General features: G+C 55.1%; 2 protein-coding genes across 2 annotated transcripts in view; one reads left to right on the forward strand and one right to left on the reverse strand.

Annotated features, from left to right (window-relative positions):
• Nucleotides 1-130: 130 nt before the first annotated feature.
• PAIP2B (poly(A) binding protein interacting protein 2B) lies at nucleotides 131-18,385 on the forward strand. Its single transcript, XM_014936076.1, has 4 exons — nucleotides 131-217; nucleotides 10,915-11,069; nucleotides 15,248-15,424; nucleotides 16,356-18,385. Exons 2-4 carry the CDS (start codon nucleotides 10,923-10,925, stop codon nucleotides 16,410-16,412), a joined length of 381 nt encoding a protein of 126 aa, XP_014791562.1. The 5' UTR covers nucleotides 131-217; nucleotides 10,915-10,922; the 3' UTR covers nucleotides 16,413-18,385.
• A 1,139-nt stretch (nucleotides 18,386-19,524) lies between these two features.
• NAGK (N-acetylglucosamine kinase) overlaps nucleotides 19,525-21,308 on the reverse strand; it is a 25,348-nt gene continuing 23,564 nt past the window's right edge. The window contains exons 11-14 of the mRNA XM_014966724.1: nucleotides 20,595-20,682; nucleotides 20,126-20,223; nucleotides 19,941-20,019; nucleotides 19,525-19,851 (exon numbers count right to left, since the gene is read on the reverse strand). Of these exons, the coding sequence (XP_014822210.1) occupies nucleotides 19,664-19,851; nucleotides 19,941-20,019; nucleotides 20,126-20,223; nucleotides 20,595-20,682 (453 nt within the window). The 3' untranslated portion in view covers nucleotides 19,525-19,663. The remainder of the gene's footprint in view (nucleotides 19,852-19,940; nucleotides 20,020-20,125; nucleotides 20,224-20,594; nucleotides 20,683-21,308) is intronic.

The raw sequence follows: 21,308 nt of genomic DNA on the forward strand, positions 1-21,308 counted from the left end.
CACCCTCCCGCCCAACCAGGCTCGGAGCTGGGCGGGGGGTGGGCGGGGACGCGTGGCAGGGTTGGCCAATGGGATACCAGGTCTTGTTAGGGCGGGGCGGAGGGCGTGTCCTCGCCGCGCGGGGCTGCGGGGGGCGGGCGACGGCGGGGTCCGGCGGCGGCGGTGGCAGCGGAGGGCGGGCGCCCACGGAGCGATACTGGCCCGGCCTGGCCGGCAGGTACGTGGGAAGGGAGGGGGGCTCCGGGTCGAGCCTGGTGCGCGGGCCCGACCTGGCCCCGGCAGCCCGTCGGTCTCTCGGGGCAAGCACCGGGGGGGGTCTGGGTCTGGTGGGCCTCCGGCGGGCGCAGGCCGGGTAGGCCCCGGCCCGGCTTGAATTAAAGCCCCGCTGGGCGACGCTCGCAGGCCTCGGCCTGGCCCCGGCTGCGCCTCGCACCTCTCTCAGTGCAACCACGAGGCGCCGGCAGCCCTCGTCTGGGGAGCGCCGGGGGTGCGGCCTCGCTCCCGCATGTGGCCGGCGGGGAGAACTGGGGCAGGGATGAAGGAGCGCACCTCGAGTCTCTTCAGCGGGTTGCAGGTGCCGCCTTTTACTGGGGGAGCTCCCTCCCCCGGGACACGCAGGCCGGGTAAAGCCAGAGACTGGGAAGCACGGGGCTCAGGCTGCTGGAGGAGCTCCTTCTATGGAAAGTGAGGCGGGTGTGGAGGAGACCCGGGAGCAGGTATTCAACCAGGCGTCCTGGTCGGAGAGACTGGCAGAAGGCCGTCCTGGCTGGTTTCACCAGAGAAACCAGCACTGGTGACTGGGGCTCTGCCAGACTCCATCTGGGCGCTCTCCCACTGCCCTGCCGCTCATCCTTTCCTGGCCTCTCAGCACCCTTCGGCAGCAGGCTCCAGCAACAGTCCTCAGGCTCCTCTCTGCGTGGGCCACACTGTCTGCCCGTGGGGTGAGGTGAGGGAAGTGTGTCACAGACGCTGCTGACCCACTGTGCAGGGAGGGGATGCGTTCAGCAAAGCCGTGGGGTGGGGGCAGACCGGCTTCTCCCTGCTAAGCCTGCTCTCGCCCACTCAGACAGCACGATCTCCACTCCAGCAGACCGTGCAGGGGATGGGCACAGTGGTCCTGCACGCTGCTGTTGCTCCCGAGAGACCTCCCCAGCCCAGAGGCAGGTGGCACAATGTGCTGTCTTTGCAGATGGCAGTGACTGGAAAGTGGTTTCTCAAATTTACCTAAAAAACTAGACCAGCCTGCGCTGCAGGGGCTTGGAATGCAGCACATGGGTGGGTTTGGGCTAGGAGGAGATTGCCCTCCCCAGCCCAGGTTGGCCTGCCCCCACCAGCTATGTTTATGGGGGACGGGATGGGGCAGCAGTAGGCTCAGTGTGGTGTAGCTGGCTCCTGGCTTGTGCCCTTCAGATATTTTGTTACGTGCCGGCTCTTCAGGTTTCAGCCTGGCGTGCAGTGACAAGTCAGATATTGCTACAGGAGCGTCTTGGCCAGGTAGGAAAACTTCTCTCTGCATCTGACGCAGTGACTGCTTGACGGGATGCACGCTGGAGTCTGTGTCGCTTTGGAGTGTGGTTGATCTGGATCCTTGTTCCTCTGTTAGCCTTGGCCATAGAGGCTACAGAAAAAGACTGCCTCAAGTCCTCACTGCTGTTTGTTTGGTTCCTAATAGCCTGAGACAAAAATGCGTGTTACAGTCTTGCATTGAAAACATCCATGTTTCCTTTCTGTGCAAAGAAGTCTGCAGTTCTTCCCTCTGGAGAGCTCCTGGACGACAAGTTGATGGGACAGCCCCTTTCCAGGCTGAGTAAGGAAGAGCCAGGCATGTGTACATGCTGTATCTAAGATGCACACATGTTCTTGCAGGATTCCCCACTACTTATTTGAGACAGGCAGAAAGCGCCAGCTGTACGCAGGTGCACAGTGTATCCAAGGGCTCTGTTAGAGGGATCTGGACTTTCATGGAAAGTTTCAGGCTTTTGTTCTAGAAAGCGAACAGCCAAGGGGGAAAACAGGCTTGTTCCCTTGAAGCAGGAGTTTGTTTCCCCCTTGCAGCTGGCCACAGGACTGTGACGCGAGACCCTTGGCTGTTCACCTCTGGGTCATCCATCACCGCTGCACTGGCCAGTCTGTGGCACCCTGGGGACCTCAATGGTGCAAGGACAGCGTCCATCTCCGGAGCTGGAGCTGTCATCGCACCGGCCTTTACACCAGTGTTAATTTGATCCATGCCGGTGTTGTAAGCAGCTGAAATCCAGGCTGTTGAAAGCCAGCTGCCAGCCAGCCTGGCCAGCACCCGTTCTCATTTGGTGTTGACAGGGCGTGTTTTGTCGGGTTTTGGTGGCCTGGAGGACAGTGCTGAGCCCCGGCAGACTGCGTCTGTCCAAGGGAGGGAGCAGCAAGAGCCAGCGTGGTCCAGCTGCCGAGGTGTAGACCTGAGCTTCTGAAATGTGTGTCAAATCACCACATCTGCCTTAGCCCTCTTGGCCTCTCTTTGCTTTGCTTCCCCATCCCTGCTGAGAGTGAAAGCGATGGTGTGGAGGGCAGACATCCAGTGCTAGAATGGGCGAAGCCTGTGAGCTGCCTGGAAAGGTACCTCCATGTCGGGCCTCCATCACAAACGGAGATAAAGCTGCTCCTGCAAATCTGGAGAGCCCTGGCGAAGCGTTCTGTTTGCTTCCTTAGTCTCAGTTTCCAGCTGTTGTGCTGTAGAAGTTGCACCACTGGCTTTCTGTACTCTCCGTTCTCTCTGCCCACATCCAGTCAGATAGGGAACACTGTCCCTGCCTTGCCCCGTGGATGTCCCTGTGCGGGAAGCCTGTGGTGCCTCTGTGGGGAGAGCATCTCCTGGCTGTGATCAGGAGGTTTCCCCTCCCAGAGCAGAAGTGGCTGCCGCTGCCTGGAGACTTGGAAGACGCTGCTTGGTGGATGTTCTGTTTGGAAGCCCTTAAAATTTCAGTTATCAGGTCCTTTAAAGAAATTACAGAATATTGCTGCTCATGGGCTCATGCGTGGTGTTGGCTGGCCATATCACTGCTGCAGTGTACTGTAGCGTTAATCCTGGTGAGCAGCAGGACCTGGTTTTGAGTTGTGAAGTGCAGAACGTGTTGTCTTTGCCTGAGATTTAAAAGTAGCTCAATGAAGAGCAGTGTTTGGGATGAATTTGAAATTAGGTTTTTTAGCATTTCTTGGACACAGCTCAAGAGTGGTGTTTGACGTTTCTAGTGCTTTCAAAATGACAGGGGATCTGGCGGCACTTCATTTTGTGCCTGAGCAAAGTGGGGGATTGTTCTTGTGGATGCAGATTAAAATAGTGCAGGATGAGATTATCCCCCAGATCGGAGATGGAAATAGGATGCAGTTCCTCAGCAACTGAGATAAATGGAAAGCTCCACATCTGCTGCAGGCTGCGAGCAGGGACTGGCACACCCCCTGAATAGCCCAGACGGTGTGAGAAGGGAGTACCAGGAGTCCAGCCTAACATTAGAAGTCCAGACTAACCAGGAAAACTTAACGCCCTGTAATTACAGAGGGCTGAAGACAGCAGGGAGCAGTGGGTGACTCCCCCAGGTCTGCAGCAGCTCGCCAGCTCAGCGCTTCAGCGTCGGTGGTAGGGAATAAAACCTGAAGCGCCAGTATAATAGGAAGGAGAAGCCTGGGGAAAAAATACTTGAAAGACGTCAGGGTGGTGATAGAGCGTGGGCTGGGCTGGAGCCGGGTTGCAGCTGTGCAGAAAAAGCCAGACCCAGTCACGCTGGGTTCCCCGGTGAGACCCAGCTGGAAGCAAAGCCCAGGGAACATCGCAAGTGCCATGCAGGGCAGCTGGCAACGCTCACGGCTACTGGAAAAGTCTACACGGCTGGGAGATAAAAAGTGCAGCTTGGGACTCTGAAGTGCAGAGGCCTTATCTGCAAACGGAGATTAGAGCAAGGTAATCTCTACGTTTACTGCGTGAGGCACAGGTGGGCAGGAGGAGAAGCTCGTGGAAGGAGTGAGGGTGTTGGAAGTGGGGCTGAATCTGTGGAGTCCAAAAAGTACCTGTGCAAGCTGGAATGTGAAAATCCACTCTCTTGGGAAATGAGGCTAATGAGCTGCCCTTCTCTAATTGCTGCTTCAGAGGAGTTGAGAGGTGGCCTGCAAAAGCATCCCGCCCTCTCCTCCCCTCCTTGCCCTGGCGCTGCCTGGGCACGGAGCAGTCCTGGGCTTCTGGTTGAGGACTTTAATCCAATTCACTCGGGCTCCAGTATGCGTCTTCTGTGGGAAGCATTTCTGCACTGGTTGAGGGGTAAAAATAGTGGGGCCTTTTTTTATGAATGCTCTACAAGTTGAAATTTGAGTGTTGTCAAACCCAAGGTGCAGCTGGGATGAGGGTGCAGCAGCTCTTGGGGATGCAGTACTAACCTCTCGCCTTCCCTCGTGGTGCCAGCCTTTGCAAAGCTCTAGCCATGCTCTGAAGCACTTGCAGGGCAGTTGGGAAGGAGAGGAGCCATGAAAGTGGACACAGAAAGAAGGGCTTGTGGTTTTTTTTTTTTCTTTCCTCAAGTCTGGGTTGCGCTGGGTGGGTTTTCCTGCTGAAAGACCAGCCCGTCTGCAAACACAATGATTCCCAAAGCTATTTTTAGAGCTGGGAGCCCTGGCTGGGCAGCCTCCTCCATCATGTAACCCGGCGCTCCCCGCTGAAGCAGCCTCCGCCGAGGTTTTGGCTCTGGCCGCGCCAGCCTGGGAGGGTAAGGAGGACCATATGTCCCTCCTCTTGAGCCAAGTGCACAGCTGTGCTCCATTCTCCCGTCTGGTGCTGACTTGTTAACTCTTTGGGGGCGAAGGGGAGGATTGTGGTTCATGCCATGCTTGGAGTAAGAAAGGGATGCTCTCATAGGGGCAGAAACCAGCCAGAAGTGGGACTTGTGAAGGGTCTTGCCTCCCAGGACTTCTTCACTCCTGCTGTGACTAACCCTGATTTGTTCTGCTGTGTATTATCCTCCTGAATTAGGTAAGGAAACAGTCTAATGGCCTGGAAAGAGCAGATAACCACGTGTGTAATTCTGGGATATTGAAGTGCGTTATCCAGATTATTAATAACTCGCCATGCCTTATGCTGCTCCCTCACAGGAGCCTGAAGCATTCCTGCATGTACACTATTCTTGTAGGACGGCTCATTCCGACCACAGTGCGATCTCGCTGTCTGCTGCCTCTTGTCCCTCTCCACCCAATGGACGGTGCCACAGGTCCCTGATTTGCTCAAGGTGGACATGCAGCAATGCCCGCCTGTTGTTCCCTCCACATGTGGCTAGCCACTGGAAAAATGCTTGCCTGCGAGATCACCTTGCTTCCCTGCCACTTCGACCACATTGCCCTGTGTTATCTCCTCCTCTGCATCAGACTCTCACCTCCTGTGCTCCTCTTGCAGCTACACCTTTGTGCTTGCTGTCCTCTCGCTCCTCTGTCTCAGCCTTATCTCTTTCAGGGTCAGCCACCCCTTTTTATACCACACCTGGGTGCTGCCTGCTCCAAGGAGTCCTTCCCCAACCTCCTCCAGAGCTCATCCACAAAGTTTCTGCCCTTCTTGCATCGAATGTCTCAAGGTGGTGACAAGGGAACCTTGCTTGTGCTCCGCTTTGTAATTCCAAGGAGCGGGATCCGAGTGGGACGAGGCAGCATGTCTGGCCTCACAGCTTCTGCGCTGAAGCAAGGGCAGCGTGTCTCACACTCACAATCCTTGTTGGGGTTTGCACCAGTGTGGTGCACACAAGGTGGGATGCAGCTGCAGAAGCGCAGGGAGGTGGGCACCTGTCTGCCGCTGCCAAAGGGATCAGGTGAAGGGCTGGGAGCAGAGGGAACAGGCCTGCCCCAGGCAGCTCTGAGCCACCACTGTGCCCGCTGACCCCTGCGTTGTGTCTCTTGCTGTTCCCCCTTGGCTTTGAAGGGCAGATGATGCTCACAGCCCTGCAGTGAGTTCTGCAGCAGGGCTGGATGATGCCCAGCCATGTGCTTGGACCACAGTGCCATCTGCGCGCAGCAGCACAGGGGCTAAGAGACACGTCCACACAGGAAGGTCCATCTCCTTTAGATGCCGTTGGCACTGAGATGGTGATGTGTTGGCATCTTCCTGCACAAGCCACACTGATTCGGTTGCCCTCGGATGTTTTGGTCACTTGCATCAATTTGCCTCGGTGACTATTTCCAGGCTAATGGACCCAGGACTGCCTGGACCCAGGACTGCACCACCCCAGCTGGTGTCAGGTCCCGTGAAATCTGTAGCCTTGAAACATCACGCCTTTAAGCATCACCCAAATACCAAGTGAAGGCTGAATTGCTGTTTCCCAGCTCACATTGTCCAGTACCTTTTTCCAAAGAAAACCTACTTTGCCAGGCTGCTGTTCCAGCCCCAGGCGAGTATGGGAGCATTAAGAATGATGAAGAGATGTTTGTAAAGACTAGCAGGGACCTCCCAGGCTGCCTCCCTGCCTTGCAGGCAGCCACAAGGTGTAGCTCATTGGGATTTGCTGTGCTCCAGCTCAGGATGTGGAGCTCACAGGAGGTGGTTTGTGTGCTCTGGATGTGTTTTCTTAGCTCTCAGTCCCCAGGTTGAAGATTACTTTTTTCCCTTTTTTTTTAAATCTACTTAATTTTCCAGGGGAAAGGAGAAATAAATCCAAGAAGCCTTCATTATAAGAAAGCATATTTTTAAAATTTATTTTAGTTTTAATGGACAGCCATGGTTTAGAGCATTAAGCCTGCTGCAGTGTCTCAGCAATATATCAAAATTACCCTGGCTCTGTGCGTACTTGGTAGAGCGTCAACAGGCTGATGGTTACAGCGCTGCTCTGGTGACTCAGATAAATAACACGCAGACCAAAACATACATTCAGCCTGGCTCAGGCAGACTGGAAAATGCACCCTTGGAAGGCACTTTTCCAAGCAGGGATGGCTCTGCACGGCTGGGGCTGCTGCGAGGGACTACTGGTGTGCTCCGAGTGCCGGCCAATAAGGGGAAACCATGACCTTGGGTCCTTTCAGACCCAGCTGTGAAAAATGGTAGATAAAAAACCACTTTGGTGTTTTGTTGTGGTTTTTTTATTATTATTATTCGTGTTTGGGCTACTGAAGGGGTACATCACATAGGTTTCTGCTGTGCTGTTGCTGTCTGCATGTACTGCCCCTGGTACCCGCTGCCCTTCGTGCTGTACCGGCCAGCACCGACAGGAGATTTGGGTGCCTGTCTCCCTGTTTGGTAAGTTTTTTCACCCGGTGTATTACCAGTGGACGTGCAGGCAGGAGCAGCCCCCTTCCAGGGACAAGCTTGCGGGGCAGTCGGCTGTCCCAGTGCCACGGAGCAGCCTGCCTCTCCTGCCTGCCACTTGCTGCCTGCTCTTTTTCCCAGCAAAGCACAGGGGCATCGCTCTGCAGAAGGGCTTCTCTCTCACTCTGTGATGCTTAAATGTCCGTGCTGGCCTCTCCGAGCTCCCTTTTTGCTTGGGGCTGTTCAGAAGCCTCTGGCTTCAGCAAGCAGGGGGTGGCTGTGGGTGAGGACTGTGGGGTGGCTCGGGAAGCTTTGGGATGGCTTAAATTTAACAAAAGAGGTGGGAACAGTGTGGTAGGGAAATGTGTGATAGCCACAGTGAAACAGCTTCCACCATGAACATGGGTGACTCTGAGTCTGCTGAGAGGGGCTGGGGATGGATCTTTGGACACCTATGTGTTTAAAAGAAGACATAAAGAAGGGGAAGAAAAAAAAAAAAAAAAAAAGAAAAATGGACCTGTTGGTGACAGAGTAAACAAGTGGCATTGACCATGACGTGGAGGTACAAATGCTTCCTGCGCTCTAATTTTGGCAAGCAGCAGGTCTGTTTACACAGCCCAGGGACTGCAGCAGATGGTGCATAGTGTGCCCGGGGCTGCGGGCAGAGGGGTCCCTTCCCAGGGGTCCTGGCCCTTTGTCTGCCCTGCTAGGGAACAGTGGAAGCCAAAATCAGGAAACGGAGCTTGGCTGGCATCCCCAGACCCTGCCTGCCCCACTGGATGTGGGAGCCCTTCGGTTTGCTCCTGGCACTGGAGTGGGACGTGTGGGTGACCAAGGGCCTGCGGGCTCTGCACAGATGTTGGGGTGCTTGGGGCTTCCCCACTGTTATGATACGTTTCTGCTGAGCTGCTGCCTTTGCTGCTCCCCTTCTGCCTGAAAAACCTGTCCTGCTGATGGGAACCATGATGAAAGTCCTACTGCTGCGTTATAAACCTGGGAGGGAAACTAGACACAAGCCATCCTTTCATGTCTCTGCTCCCAAACCACAGCACGTCGCCCTCGCCACGTCGGGCTGGCTGCCCTCCTCTGCCTCTCCTCCTCCCACGGCACCCACAGCTCCCCACGGCTGTGCCGTGGGTCCTGCGTCACCCACAGCAAACACTAGTGGAAAGCCCCCTTTGCTGTTCAGAAAGAGCTGCAAAGTTCTGCCGAGAGCCGGCACCATGGGAGCAAGGACTCTTTGCGGCCAAATTAGGGAGGAGTGTGGATGTGGGAGTCTGGGGGAGGGAGAGGAAACTTTTCTTTTTTTTTTTTTTTTTTTTTATAAAAAGCATAAAATTAAACATTGCAAACACCTTTCCTTCCCTGTTGTGCTGCTTTTCCAACGAAACTGTTTTCTGCAGTGGCGGGTATGGAGCTGCCAGACCAGCACAGGCACCTCGCTTTGTCTCTTGGCAGCAGCTGCCTGATCTACAGCAGGGGAGCAGGAGGGCTTTCGGTTTGACCCAGCACCAATCCTGCCCGTCTGCACAGAGGACGCAGCTCTAGATGTGGTACATAAGCTGTGAACCCCACCAGCTCCTCAAAACTTGTGTGTCCTTGAGCTCTGGGCTGTGCCTGTGCCAACGTCTGTGCTGGCAGCGAGAGAAGCGGGGAGGGAGGGAAGGAAAGCTCCCCCGTCCAAGCCTTCCATGCCTTTTTACTTGCTTTGCAGCTCTGTTCCCTTCCCGCCTGCCCTGCGACTCGCTCCTGCCAGGCTGGAGCTGTGGGCCGTCAATAAGTCTCGTTGATCACAGGAGAGCCGCTGTGTTGGCTTTGGCACGGTTCGATGTTTCCGTGCTTGGTTCGGAGCCTTTATTGCTCCTCTGCAGATAACAAAGGCGGCTTCAGTGCGGCCTCGTGCTGCGCCTCAGGACTGCAGGGAGCCCGAGGACCTTGCTGCTCTTCCTTTTCCCCTTTTTTCACCCTTTTTTTCTTTGCCCAGGAGCAGTTGTGTTAAAGCCGTGCTGCTCCTGGGGACCCAAGACTGTTGGTACACGAGGGCTGAGCGCCTTTGTTATTGACAGGGATGCTTTTCAGAGAGTAACATGTAACAGCTGTCACTTGTCTGTGCTTCAGATTCCTCCCCAAAATGAGAATGATCTCTTCGGCCCCTAGAGCAGGCAGCTTTTAAAGAGTAGTGTGGGATTCCTGCTCCCAGGTGATTGAAGTGGCTGCTGGGATGCAGATCTGACAGCAGCAGTGACCTGGGTGGAGACAGAAAAGACCAAGCTCTGGTGGGGATGTTGCTTGCTCTCACGGTCTTGTAGGGGCTTGTGGAGGCTCTGAGAGGTCATCTAATTTGTCTTTGTGTTCCTAAAGTAGGTACACCTGGATCACCCTGGTGCTCATCACTAGCTGTTCCCTGAGCCTTTTGAGAGAGGCTTGTCCCCCTGCAAAGGGTATTAGTTCCCGTCCTCACTCTCCCCTCCAGATCCAGTTTCTACTGCTGCAAAGACTGAGAACCCCTCTGTATCCACAAGGACAAAAGACTGATTTTTCTGCAACCTTCTTCCATACCTAAAGGGGAGTGGAATGGAATAGAATAGAATATTTCCATTAGAAGGGACCTACAATGTTTGTCTAGTCCAACTGGCTGTTGTGTGGGGCTCCCCAGCTTTCATCCTCCTCGAGACCAAACCAACCCACTCCTGCCATTCCAAGAAGTCATGTTTTCCAGCCCCTGCTCATGTGGGATGCTCTCTGATTCCTCCCTGTGTCCCGGTGCTGTGCTGGAGCTGGATGCAGTTCAGCGCTAGATGAAGTCTTTATCAGGGGAGAGTAAAACATACAGCTGGGATGTCATTATGTGGTGTTTGGATGTTTTGCAGCAGGGTTTTGATGGTCTTGGTCCACCTTTCACTATTCCGTCGCATTTTGCTATTGAATTATTGTCTCACCTGTCTGTCTGTGTGTGCTTCCCTCCCTCTGCTCCTGGGAGCCTCTCAGAAATGGAGGTTTGGGACTCCTTAAGCTTTGTCTTCCTTCAGGCTGTGCTACTGAGACTCTGAATGCCTGCTTTAGAAAAAGGCAGTCTTCATGTCGCAAACCAACAGGCTTTTGCGAAATGCCCTCTAAAAATAAAGAGGTTACAGCAGAGATAAAGGGACATGAACTGGCGTATGGATGTTCTGCCAAAAAAATTCAGTATCTTGAGGTAGGGGGCAATCTGCTTCTGTTGTGTTGGTATGACTGCAGTGATATCCCAGTTGTGGTCTTTTGATGTATTTTGTGGCAGATATAAAATAAATTTGATGGATGGACAGGGTTTGGGGTGCCGGTGCCTTTCCAAGTCCTGCTTACAACTTCTTGAGGAGCTGCCAGTCAGGTCAGCCCTTGGTCTAAGTCCAGACCAAGTATGTTCAGACTATGCTGATAGGTCAAGCCATGAAAAACATATGCTGCCACCTGCCATGGAGGTGGGGTGCTACTTCCAGCACTTTCAAGAAGTCAGGAATAGCACCGTGCCATGAGAAAAGCAGTGTGGAAGCAGCAGGTTCTTGTGCTGGAAGCCTGAGCTGTTACCCATCAGCATGGCCACTGGCAAGCACCCACCTGGGAGCTGGATGGCTGGCATGGGTTGGGGGACACAGGGTTCCCTGGCAGCTCCCTCACCCCAATATTTTTCTTCCCAGAGTCAGTAATGATGAATGGCTCTGACCTCGCCAGTACAACGGCGTCCAGTCCCAAATCCAAAGAGGACCAAGTAGTAAACGGCCACGATGAAAAGGAAAACAACCCCTTTGCAGAGTACATGTGGATGGAGAATGAAGAAGACTTCGACAGACAGGTAAGGACAGGAGGGTGGTTGCCAGCTCTGTGTTTCTGTGGCTAAAATTGACATGCAAGGGCAGAGGAGAGGAAAAGATGTCCTTTGATGGGCACCATGAAGTGTGTCTGAGTCACAGCTGGCGCAGGCCCTGCACGGAGATGGTGGCGCCCTGCTTGAGGGACGAGTCATCCTGTTTATATTGGATCTGCCTGTAAGGACATGGGATGGATGAAGTTGGGAAAAAAAAACTTACGATGCCTTTGATCCTCTCAGATCTTTCTGAGATGGACAGTGATGGCACAGTCATCTTCTGTGCTTTGCTGTGATAAAAGATACCTCCACTTCCCGCATGCTTAGCTGGAAGGAGAGGACCAGTATAAAAATCAGTGCTGGAAATTTGAGAGCATTTGTAGCCTAGCTATCTCAGCAATGAGTTCCTGCAGTTAGTACCTCTCGTATCGGGTAGAAGTCTCCATTTCAGTGAAATAGTCCCAAATACGCTGGGAGCAGCCAGACCACTTGGTAGGAGCCTTGGCCACTAGGTACTGTGTGGCCAGTTAAGCTCTCAAGAGCTTCCAGTAGATCATGGTGAGATTTGAACAGCTTTTGCTTGTGGAATAATGATGCGACTCCGAGCAGAAGGAGCAGCCACATAGTTTTCTCCTCATGCTTCTGCTTTGGGCCTCCGTCTAAATGCCAGGGCATCACGAGGCAGCAGGGAAGAACTCACTGGTCCCTCCTGCCATCATCTCAGTAGCTGGAGAGAAGTCAGACACCTTGAACTGGGTGAGGAAGGAGCATGCCCTGAGCTGTGCTGCGGGCAGAAACCCTGAACTCTCCTGGATGCTTGTCCCCTCCCTAAAACATCTTCACGAGTGTGGCCAAGCACTGGATTCTCATCACCGGGATGTCGGGAGACTGGCAGGGAGGCACTGCTGGAGCTGCAGGCAAGATGGACAGAGGGATTTCATGTCCCCACCGCACCCCTGGTCACCAAAGGAGGATTTCATCAGCTTTACTGGTGTTCTCAGCAGAAAATCTCCATATGGTAATACTTAAGTCTTGTTCCCACAGGAGGAAACTGCAGCCGCCCGCTGACAGTAGCTCCTGGTGAGTGTGCAGCAGCTGCCGTGTGCCACCCCACGTCACTTCAGCAATTGTTAGCGAGCTGTGACTCAAAGCTTTTGTTTTATTTAATGACGTGATTAGACAGCAGCTGGCCCCCACAAGCAGCTGTGCTGATGGAAATGTGCAAGATTAATTAGTTAATGTTTGTAAAGCGCTGTTCTGATTAAAAGCCTGATGAAGGCAAAGTGCAAAGCAAACCATACTGCAGCTCCATGCCAGAGGGAGTGTCCAGGGGTGGAGGAGCGAGGCAGAGAAAAGCACGTGCAGATGGAGAGGGGATGAAAATGAGGCCAAGATCTCAGGGCTTCCCTGTACTGGAAACTGTGTCACCAAGACACTCGCCCGTGTTTCCCTGCTCTGCCAGCCCTCACTCCTGGGCTTCAACTCCTTAATGATGCCCTGGTAGCTCAGCCCTTTGTCCGTCTCCTGGTGAAACGCTGCTCAGGGAAAAATGGTTCGTACAGAAGCTGAAGTAAGTCTTCAAGGGCTTTGAAGTCCATGTGTCTGCTGGTGGGGCGCCAGCTGGGATAGGGAGAGCTGTCCTGTGCCAGGACCTTTGTCTGTCAGAAGGCAGCACTCCTCGAAGAAGCCATCCTTGGGCTGGCATGGGTATTCATGGGATGCCATGCCTCTTGTTTGGCTCTGTTCTGCTCCTTGGCCAGAGTCTCTCCTGAGTGCCCCTGGGAGAGGATAGACACCAGTGATGGGGGCACAGGGTGGGGAACAGCAGGCATGTCCCTGTCAGTGGCAATGGTGGCTTCTGCTGCCTTCACATGTAAGCACCAGTGGCTTGGGGCTTCTGTAAGATCTTCACTTTCTCTTCCACCTTCCACAGCTTTCTGAAGCCACACTGCTTCCTTGGCCCCCTCCCCTCCTTCTTTCCCCACCCCCACAAGGGTTTCTGCCATCCAGGCACTGAGCAAGTGGAACGGGCAGGTGTTTTCAGAAACCCACAAGCTTCTTGGCACGGTCTTCCCTTATTTATGCTAGCGACGTTCCTTTTCCCATGGAGCCAGCACATCCCGGAGGGCAAAAAGGGAGTGGTGGGCTCTTGTGCTGAGAAGAAACTCTGCTGACAGCAGGTGAGGTTGGTGAAGGGCCTGGGGCAGGAGGTGACAAAGCTGTATTAAATACCACAGGAAGCCAAAGAGGAACGCTGAGCAAATACTAAACCCTTTCTCTCCTGGTTCAGGTTGTCACGATGTGGTGCTAAGGAGCTGATGGTTTCTGGCTAGAGGGGTAGCAGGTGGGTACAGGGCCGAGTGTGTCCAGGATGGATCTCCCCCTGCCTATACCCTGGTCCAGAACCCATGTCATCACTGCATCCCTGGCTCAGAGCCAGCACTGGCATTGGCCCCAGCATCATTGTCACCTGCTGGGGCAAGCCAGCAGTCCTGGGGCATTTCTTTTATTAATATCCTGTTTTGACATGCTACTGCTGCCCTGTGTTTTCAAGGACAGCCTCTGAAAACGCGGTTGAGGATAGTGATGGGATGGTTTGCTAGCAGTAAGGGGGATCTTCCCCTGGCCAGGCATGATTTCTAAGGCTGGTGGAGAGCAGCTCTCCAGCGGTTGAGGCTGAAGACAGTGTCCAAGGCTTGGTTACTGATGAGAAAGCTCATCACAAGGAGTGACAAGGAGGAGAAAAGGAGTTCCTTGTGAGGAAACTCCTCACAAGGAGTTTTCCTGGGTGTAATTAAAATGTAGTGGGGACTGGCTGTGGATAACCTGAAAGTGAGTAGTCCTGAGTGTTTACCAGGGTTACCTGCCAAGCTGTTTGTGATAGACAGGTCTCCGTAAACACCATGGTGGCACAGTGGGACCCCAGTAGCCCACCAATGGCAGGGGCTGCTGGCCCATCCCCAGCTCAGGAGCTGTGGTACGTGGTGCAGTGGGTTACAGAGCTCCCCTTTTGCCCCCAGGAAGCCAGTTTTGGTTGTAGTTTCTGCTCTCTTGTGAAACTGAAGGGTTTAAGCTTTTTGGAGCATTTTGTGATTCATGGATTCACTCAGCCCTCTTGGACTCAATAACAGCTGCTCAAAATCATGCTGTTTTCTGGCTGTCACCCCGTCTGCTTATTTTCTGGTGACCACGTGCCTGTTTAGCAGGAGGCCTCCAGCAGCATGGGCTGTGCAGCTCCCTGCCTCCCTTGCTTTGCCAGCGTCAGCATCCAGAGAAAAACAGCCTGGAAGGCGGGAGCAGCTGGTTAATGCAACACACTAATGGTACATCACTGCTTGAGGATAAGGACAGGACCCCTGGGTCCTCCTCCTGCCCATCCCTCCTGCCTCCGTTTGCCTGTACTCCCCTGCCTGAGCAGGTTTCTCCTCCAGGAGCCTGAGCCAGGTCCTGTGGCTTTCCTCGGCCTCGGGAGGAGTTTTCCAGCAGCAGAGATGTCGTCATCCGTGGTGCACTCACGGGAGCCGACTGCCACCCTGTGTTGGTGCCTGCAGAGCACAGGGCTGCCGAGCGGGCTGAGCACAGCCACGGTGTTTATCAGGAGAAGCAGGGGAAGCAAGAAAGCCAAATACAGGCTGGCAGAGCTACAGCATCGCTCCGTAGAAGAGGATCCACACAACCATGCACACCTCTAGCCCTGCTTCCCAGCTGTGATTTTATTAGCCGTCCTGTTCATTTTGCAGCAAGCTTCGCTGGAGCCTGGCAGCCTGAAATCCTGTGTGTGTGCTGATGCATCTGGACGTCCCGTAAATCCTGTCCCTTTCCCTTCTGGATTCGCCTGGTGCTGTGAGCTCACAGACAGCATCTCCCCACTCTGGGGGTCTTCAGCAGCCGGGACACGATGCCTGAGCACAGCTTTGCTCCACTCAAAAGTGCCAGTTTTTGTGCTCTTCCACTTCCTAGAGTTGGCTACAGGCAAGTCGACAAAGCTGGGTTCATCCAGGTTTGAAATATAGCTCTGGCTGTATTTTAGTGTTTCTGAGTCATGGACAGATACCAGGGTGAGGTAGTAGACACGTTGCAAGCTCTGCTTTTACCAGTTGGGAACAGTGTATGGAAAACACCAAGATGCATCGCTTGTTCCTGCAACTAACTGTATGTTTGGGCAGGTGGAAGAGGAGCTGCAGGAGCAGGAGTTTCTTGACCGCTGCTTCCAGGAGATGCTGGAGGAAGAAGACCAGGACTGGTTCATTCCATCGCGCGACCTGCCCCAGGGCATGGGGCAGCTGCAGCAGCAGCTGAACGGGCTCTCTGTTGGTGATGACCACAATTCAGAGGACATTCTGGTAAGGACCTCAGAGGACGTGCTGCGAGGTCTGGCGAAGAGCGGAGGACCTGTCCTGGGAAAGGGGGGTGGGTTTCCTTGGGGTTTTTCCTGAGTGGCAGTGGGGTGTCAGTGCAAGAGCTGGTACTGATGTACAGTGACAATGCATTTTGGAGTTTTCTGCAAGGATGCTCCATTTAGCCTTGTATCCTAAAGACAGAAGTATCCAGCTGTGCAGAACTTGCTCTCCGGAAGCTGTGGAAATGGGGCTCCCACTTGCACATGAGCCGGGCTGTGGTTCCAGAGCAAGCCAGGACCTTTCTTGCTTTTGGGGCAGAACTGAGGTGTCCTGGCAGGCTGGAGAGGTATGGGAGGCCAGGTCTGCTGTAGGGGTACTGAGTGGCCCAAGCCTATATAGATAATTAGTGTGGTGGAAACCTGCTGGGTGGCTCGGAAGAGCTGCTGTGTTGCAGAGCCCCTGTTTTCACCCCTGAAAGCAGGAATACGCTGCAGGGCTGTATGGAAAAGCACTGTGGGGGTTGTTCTGGTCTGGTCCTGCTGACTGTGCTCAGACAGAGCTGCTGTGGTCGGGGATAAAACAGCCGCTTGTACCTCACAGCCCATCCACGAGCAGCCCGGTGCCAAAGCAAGAACGGGGAGAGACAGAGACAGCAGATTCTCCCATGTTTCCCCCCAAAAAAAACTCAGCCTGGCAGTACATACTTTCATGCTGGCACTTGTTCAGCAGCATCTCAAATGCTGCGGGTGCCTGCAAGGACATGAGGGCCAGGGAGGATGCTTTGCATGTGTGAATGTCCATGGTGGCATCCTCAGCAAGCGGCTGGTGGGACAGGGCACCTCTGGGGGTGCGGGTCCATGGAGTGAGCGATGGTTGGCAGGAGGTGCCCAGCATTTGGACCGCTGATGGGCCCCCCCTTCCTCTTCTCTTCCAGAGCAAAAGCAACTTGAATCCAGATGCCAAGGAGTTTGTGCCCGGCGTGAAGTACTGACCATCAAGGCAGGCTTTGGAAAGACTGTGTCCCGGCTCCGGGGGAAGGTGGCGGGGGGGAAGGAGGGAGGGGATCAGCCCCCAGCTGGACTCTGCGCCGTAGCGGAGTTGCTGCAATGTGGCGAAATCTTGCTCTACGCTTCAAGTACCTTTTTTTTCATTTTTTTTTCCTCTCTCTTTTTTTTTTTTTTTCCCAAACTCTTTCTTTGTATCGTCTATCACCTTATTTTGGCAGTTTTTGCTTTGTAGGACTTGCGGCCCTTAGGTCTGTCCTCGAGGCCAGCACTCCCCCTGCTTCAGAGGCCCATTTTGATGCGTGCTTCAGACCTGCTAGTGGAAAAGTCATGTTTTCTTGTTTAAGTAGAATTTGTAGGGATCCCCCTGCTCACCTGCTCCCACCCTGGATGCAGTGAGCCTGGGCCAGGAGCCATGCTGGCTTTCCCTGTTTCCGTTAACCAGGATTTCTTTCACTAAAGGAAAGGTGAAGTGTAACAAGACTGTAAACCCTAAATTCCTCTAAGCAGCAGCCTGCCCAGCTCTCCAATAGGTGCTGAACACTAATTTACGTGCTTCTTTGCTGGTAGATAAGAGTCCTGACTGCTTAATCAGTTGTGGGAGCTCTTAGGGAAGACCAGACCCCCTCAGGCATCCATCCCAAGGGAAGGGCTGCTCCTACAAAACACCTTAAAGAATTTTCCCCCCAACTCTTGAGCTTATCCAGCACTACGGGCTGTGGCTCAGAAGCATCTGTACCTTCAGTTCTCATTGAAATAAATCCAAGAAAACTGAATAGAGCCCATTCTCAGCAGAGTGGAGCGGTGGGGAGTTGGTGTCAAGCAACCTTCCTAGGAAAGGAGGGGGATCCTTTGTCAGGATGAATCTGAGTCCCAAGGAGCACCCACAAACTTGGATAGAGAAGGTGATGGGCAGCATCTTTGTGCTGGTCCCTGCAGCCCCCTTTGCCAAGGCTCTGGTGGCAGATGGCATTCAAGGCAAAGCTGTTGGAACGGCTGTTGGTGAGCAGGATCCATGCGTCTGTCGGGTAAACTTGCTTTTGGGGGCCTCTTTCCCCATCGGTAGGAGCTGGTCAGGCTTCAGCTACCCAAACCATCAACCTGGGTGCTTCGGGTATTTTAAATCCTGTGCTTAGTGGGATCCTTTGGAGAGGCAGGGTCAGAAATCTGTATCCAAAGGAAGCAGAAGCTTCTCGGTGAGGGGCGTAGCCTAACAGTTTAAATAGTTATTGGCTCTAGTAACGTGGATGGGAGCTTTTTGCTCATCCGTGTAAATCTCACCTCCCGGGTACAGTTACTTCCAGTATTCCCTTTACTTAAACAGAGTAGTTAATGGAGGGGGATTACAGATCCCTGCGGGCTTTGCAGAGATGGAAGCTAATGGCCACTCAATAGCTGACAGCTCGGTCTGTCTCCATTAGCTCGGCACAACAAAGCTGAGCGAGGCAGCTCCTGCCGCCGGCGCCCATCGGCAAGCTCAGCAGGAGGGCCCGGGGTTATTGGACCACAAACACTAACGGGGAGCAGAGGTTTGAGCTGATTTAGCTCAGCTGCTCTCTGTACAGACCGTTCCGTAACTCAACAGATCTCCCCTCGCTGGCTGCGGGTCTTAAAACCAGCACTAAACCCTGACACTGCTGCAGCTGGAGCTGGCAGCCAGTTGAAGGTGCCCATCTTAAATATTGCTGCCCAGAGGTAGGGGTTGGTTTGGGGTGAATTCTCCTGTTTCCCGGTACAACCCGTGCCTTCAGCGCCTGTGTGGGCACGGGGAAGGGCAGCTGTATGCTGGGCAAACTTCTTTTGTAGCGGTAGTGCAGTTTCCCCACCACCACCACCACCCTTTCTCTGGTTTCCATTTGATTCCTTACCCAAAAAAACCACCCTCACCCTCTGATGTGCTGTAAATTTCAAACAATGCGTTATTAAAAATAAACTTTTTTTGGAACTGCGCGGTGCAGAAGTCTTGCCTGGAGAAGACCTAAGGTCATCATTTAACGCCAGCTCCTCTGATGTCAGTCCCAGCAGGAAGCTGCTGGAGGATTTTCCTCCTTCACCCCCACAGTGGTGGTACTGTTCCCTCCCCTCGGCTCTGCTGTGGGGCCAGGGAGCACTGGCTTCCACCATCCTCTGCGAGAGGCTGGGCAAAGCCTGAAATGGCTGGAGGAGGAAACAGCTCTGGTTTATACCTTCATCCTGCTGCTGGATGAGGACATTGGTCTGCAGAGGAGCCTTGCTGGGACGCTGTGCTGGTGGAGCCTGGCATGGAGCAAGCTGCCATAGCAGGCTGAGCCTGCACGATCAACCCCACCTGGGGACATGAGCTCCATGCCTGTCCCAGTGTCTGCACTTCCCATCCAGTCTTCCTGGAAGGAAGAGGCAGCTTTCGGGTTTGTGCTTTAGATGAGGCACAGCCCCTTGCTGTGTATTCCAAACAAAAGAAGCAAAAAGAGCTTTCGTTTTGGTTGGTTTTGGTCCCTTTTAAATGAAGTCCAGCCCCAAGAGAGCTGCTTGAACTCACACAGACAGGACCCACCACAGCCTTCCCCTTTGCTGGGGCTGCTGCTCGCCGTCAGTGCCCAGCAGCAGCTTGAGAGTCTGCAAAGGGAGCAGGTGACCCCATTGGTGAGCCCCCAGCTGGGGGGGGGGGCTGCCCTCACACCATCCTGACCAAAATATTCCTTCCCCTGCTCATGGAGGGACAGCATCGCTCCCTTCTCCCCATCACTGAGGCTGAGATCAGGGTCCCTGCGGTCAGCTGGAGGTACCAGCACCCTGATGACTTCATGCACCCTGGGTACTCAAGCTCCTTCCTCCTCCTGTTCTGCTTGGGTCTAGCTGCCCCCCAAGCACCAGACCCCCCCGCCTGCACCAGCAGGCTCAGTCTCCAGCCAGGCCTGGCCAGCACCCCGTCCCGAGACCCATGGCCACTGCAGCCTGTCCTCCTTGGGCACCAAAACAGGAACCTTCAAGGTCCATTTTTCTTCATTTTCAGGCAGCCCCACAACAGCTCGGAGCTGTTCCCACCCAGCAAGGCTGCGCTGGGGCCAGTTCCTCTCCTCGCTGCCCCATCACCCCCGCGCAGCTCCCGGCTCATTTCCCTTTGGGTGGTGCAACCTTTTTATTGCCAAATTACAAAATCCATTTGTCCAAACCCCCGCCACCACGTGCAGAGTGTCCCTCCACCCCGGGGGGAGTTGTGGGGCAAGAGCTGGGGCCGGGGGGGGGTGGGGGGCCAAGGCTAGAAGTCGTGGGTGTAGAAGACATCCACGTTGCCGGCGTAGTCCAAGGGCAGGGCCTGGCCGATGTTCCTGGCGCCCAAGCGGGCCCCCCCCAGGGCTGAGGAACGCTTCAGCTTCAGCAGGCTGAACCGCGAGAAGACGTGGTCGGGGGCCTCCTCCCGCGCCTGTGCCAGCACCTGGATGAACCCTGGGTGGGGACACACACACACACGCAGGGTCGGGGTCATGGGGGACCACAGGATGTCCCCCCCAAGCACTCCCCATCCCTCCGCTCACCTGCCTGCATCCTCTCCCAGCTGTTCCAGACAGAGCCCACGCAGACGATGGGCAGCCCCAGCTCCCCCAGGAACAGGCTCTGCCGGGGTGGGGGGGGGGAGAGAGAGAACAGTGGGTGAGACCCGGCCCTGGGGACCGCCCCACCCCACCCCATGCACCCTCTCTCTCTCCCCATCGTCTCTCACCCTGTCGATTTTGGGCAGCACGGCAACGATGTGGCGTGCCAGGACCTTGCCAGCCTTGTTGAACACGTGGCAGCAGAGCGGGTCCCCAGCCTGAGCGCCTGTGTACGGGGTAGGGGGTGGGGGAATGGGAGAGGGACCTGGGACAACCCCCCACCCCACACCTCCGCACCCATCGGGGCTTGCAGCCGGCTCCCGTAAGCCGTGTTGGGTTGTGTGTGGGGAGCGGAGTGTGTCCCGCCCCACAGCGAGGGCACAGGGTGCTCAGGGACAAGGGTGCGCCGGGGACAGAGATCGGGGCCGGGCAGCCATCACGGGGAGGGGTGGCAGAGAGGTGACAGTCCCCAGCCAGGAACCAAGGGTGGCAGGGACAGGCGGCCCCAGTCATCCCCAGGGATGGCTGCCCCAAGGCCCAGCCCCCCCCAGTTCGACCCCTTCCCCCTGCGCCCCCCCAGGGAAGGGGTTTCCCTACCTTCTGCCAGCTTCTGGCAAAATCCCGCAAACTTGGACTTCTCGAAGGTGCGGTAGAGATGTGTCAGTAGGCCCATCCTGTCGGAGATCTGCAGCGCCAGGAATCGGGGGGGAAACCCACTGGTGAGCCCTGCGTCCTGGCGGCCAGTACAGGGGACACCCCAGGACCCCACCATCCAGCTTGGAGCCGCTGGGTTCCCACCATCCCGGTGTGCAGCCTGGAGCATCCATCCCCCCAGACCCCACCACCATGATGTCCCCCATGGACCCTGACATACAGCCCAGAGCCACCCCCCAGCCTTCCTCCCCCCAAGGACCCCTCCAGCAGCACCTGGAAGTAGTCGAACATGGCCTGCTTGATGTAGCTCACGTCGTGGGGTGGCACCTCCAGGTTGTCCATGCAGTCAAACACCATCTTCACAGCCTGATGCGCAATCCAGTACGCTGCAGAGGGAGCATGGAGCCAGCTCAGACCCCCTCCCCCTAGTGCCCCCCCCTCTACCCCCTGCCCACTGGCCTCACCTGAGCCTTCGTCACCCATCATGTGTCCCCAGCCGCCGCAGCCCGTCTCTGACCCATCGGGGTTGATGAGTTTGCAGTTGGAGCCGGTACCCGAGATCAGGACAATGCCCCCTGCGGGGTCAGAGGGGGGACACGCAGTCATTCCCCCCCGGCCCCGCACCAGGATGTCCCCCCCTCACTGTCACCCCCGGGG

The sequence above is a fragment of the Calidris pugnax genome, unplaced genomic scaffold, assembly GCF_001431845.1.
Source record: "Calidris pugnax isolate Ruff unplaced genomic scaffold, ASM143184v1 scaffold14, whole genome shotgun sequence".
NCBI lineage: Eukaryota > Metazoa > Chordata > Aves > Charadriiformes > Scolopacidae > Calidris > Calidris pugnax.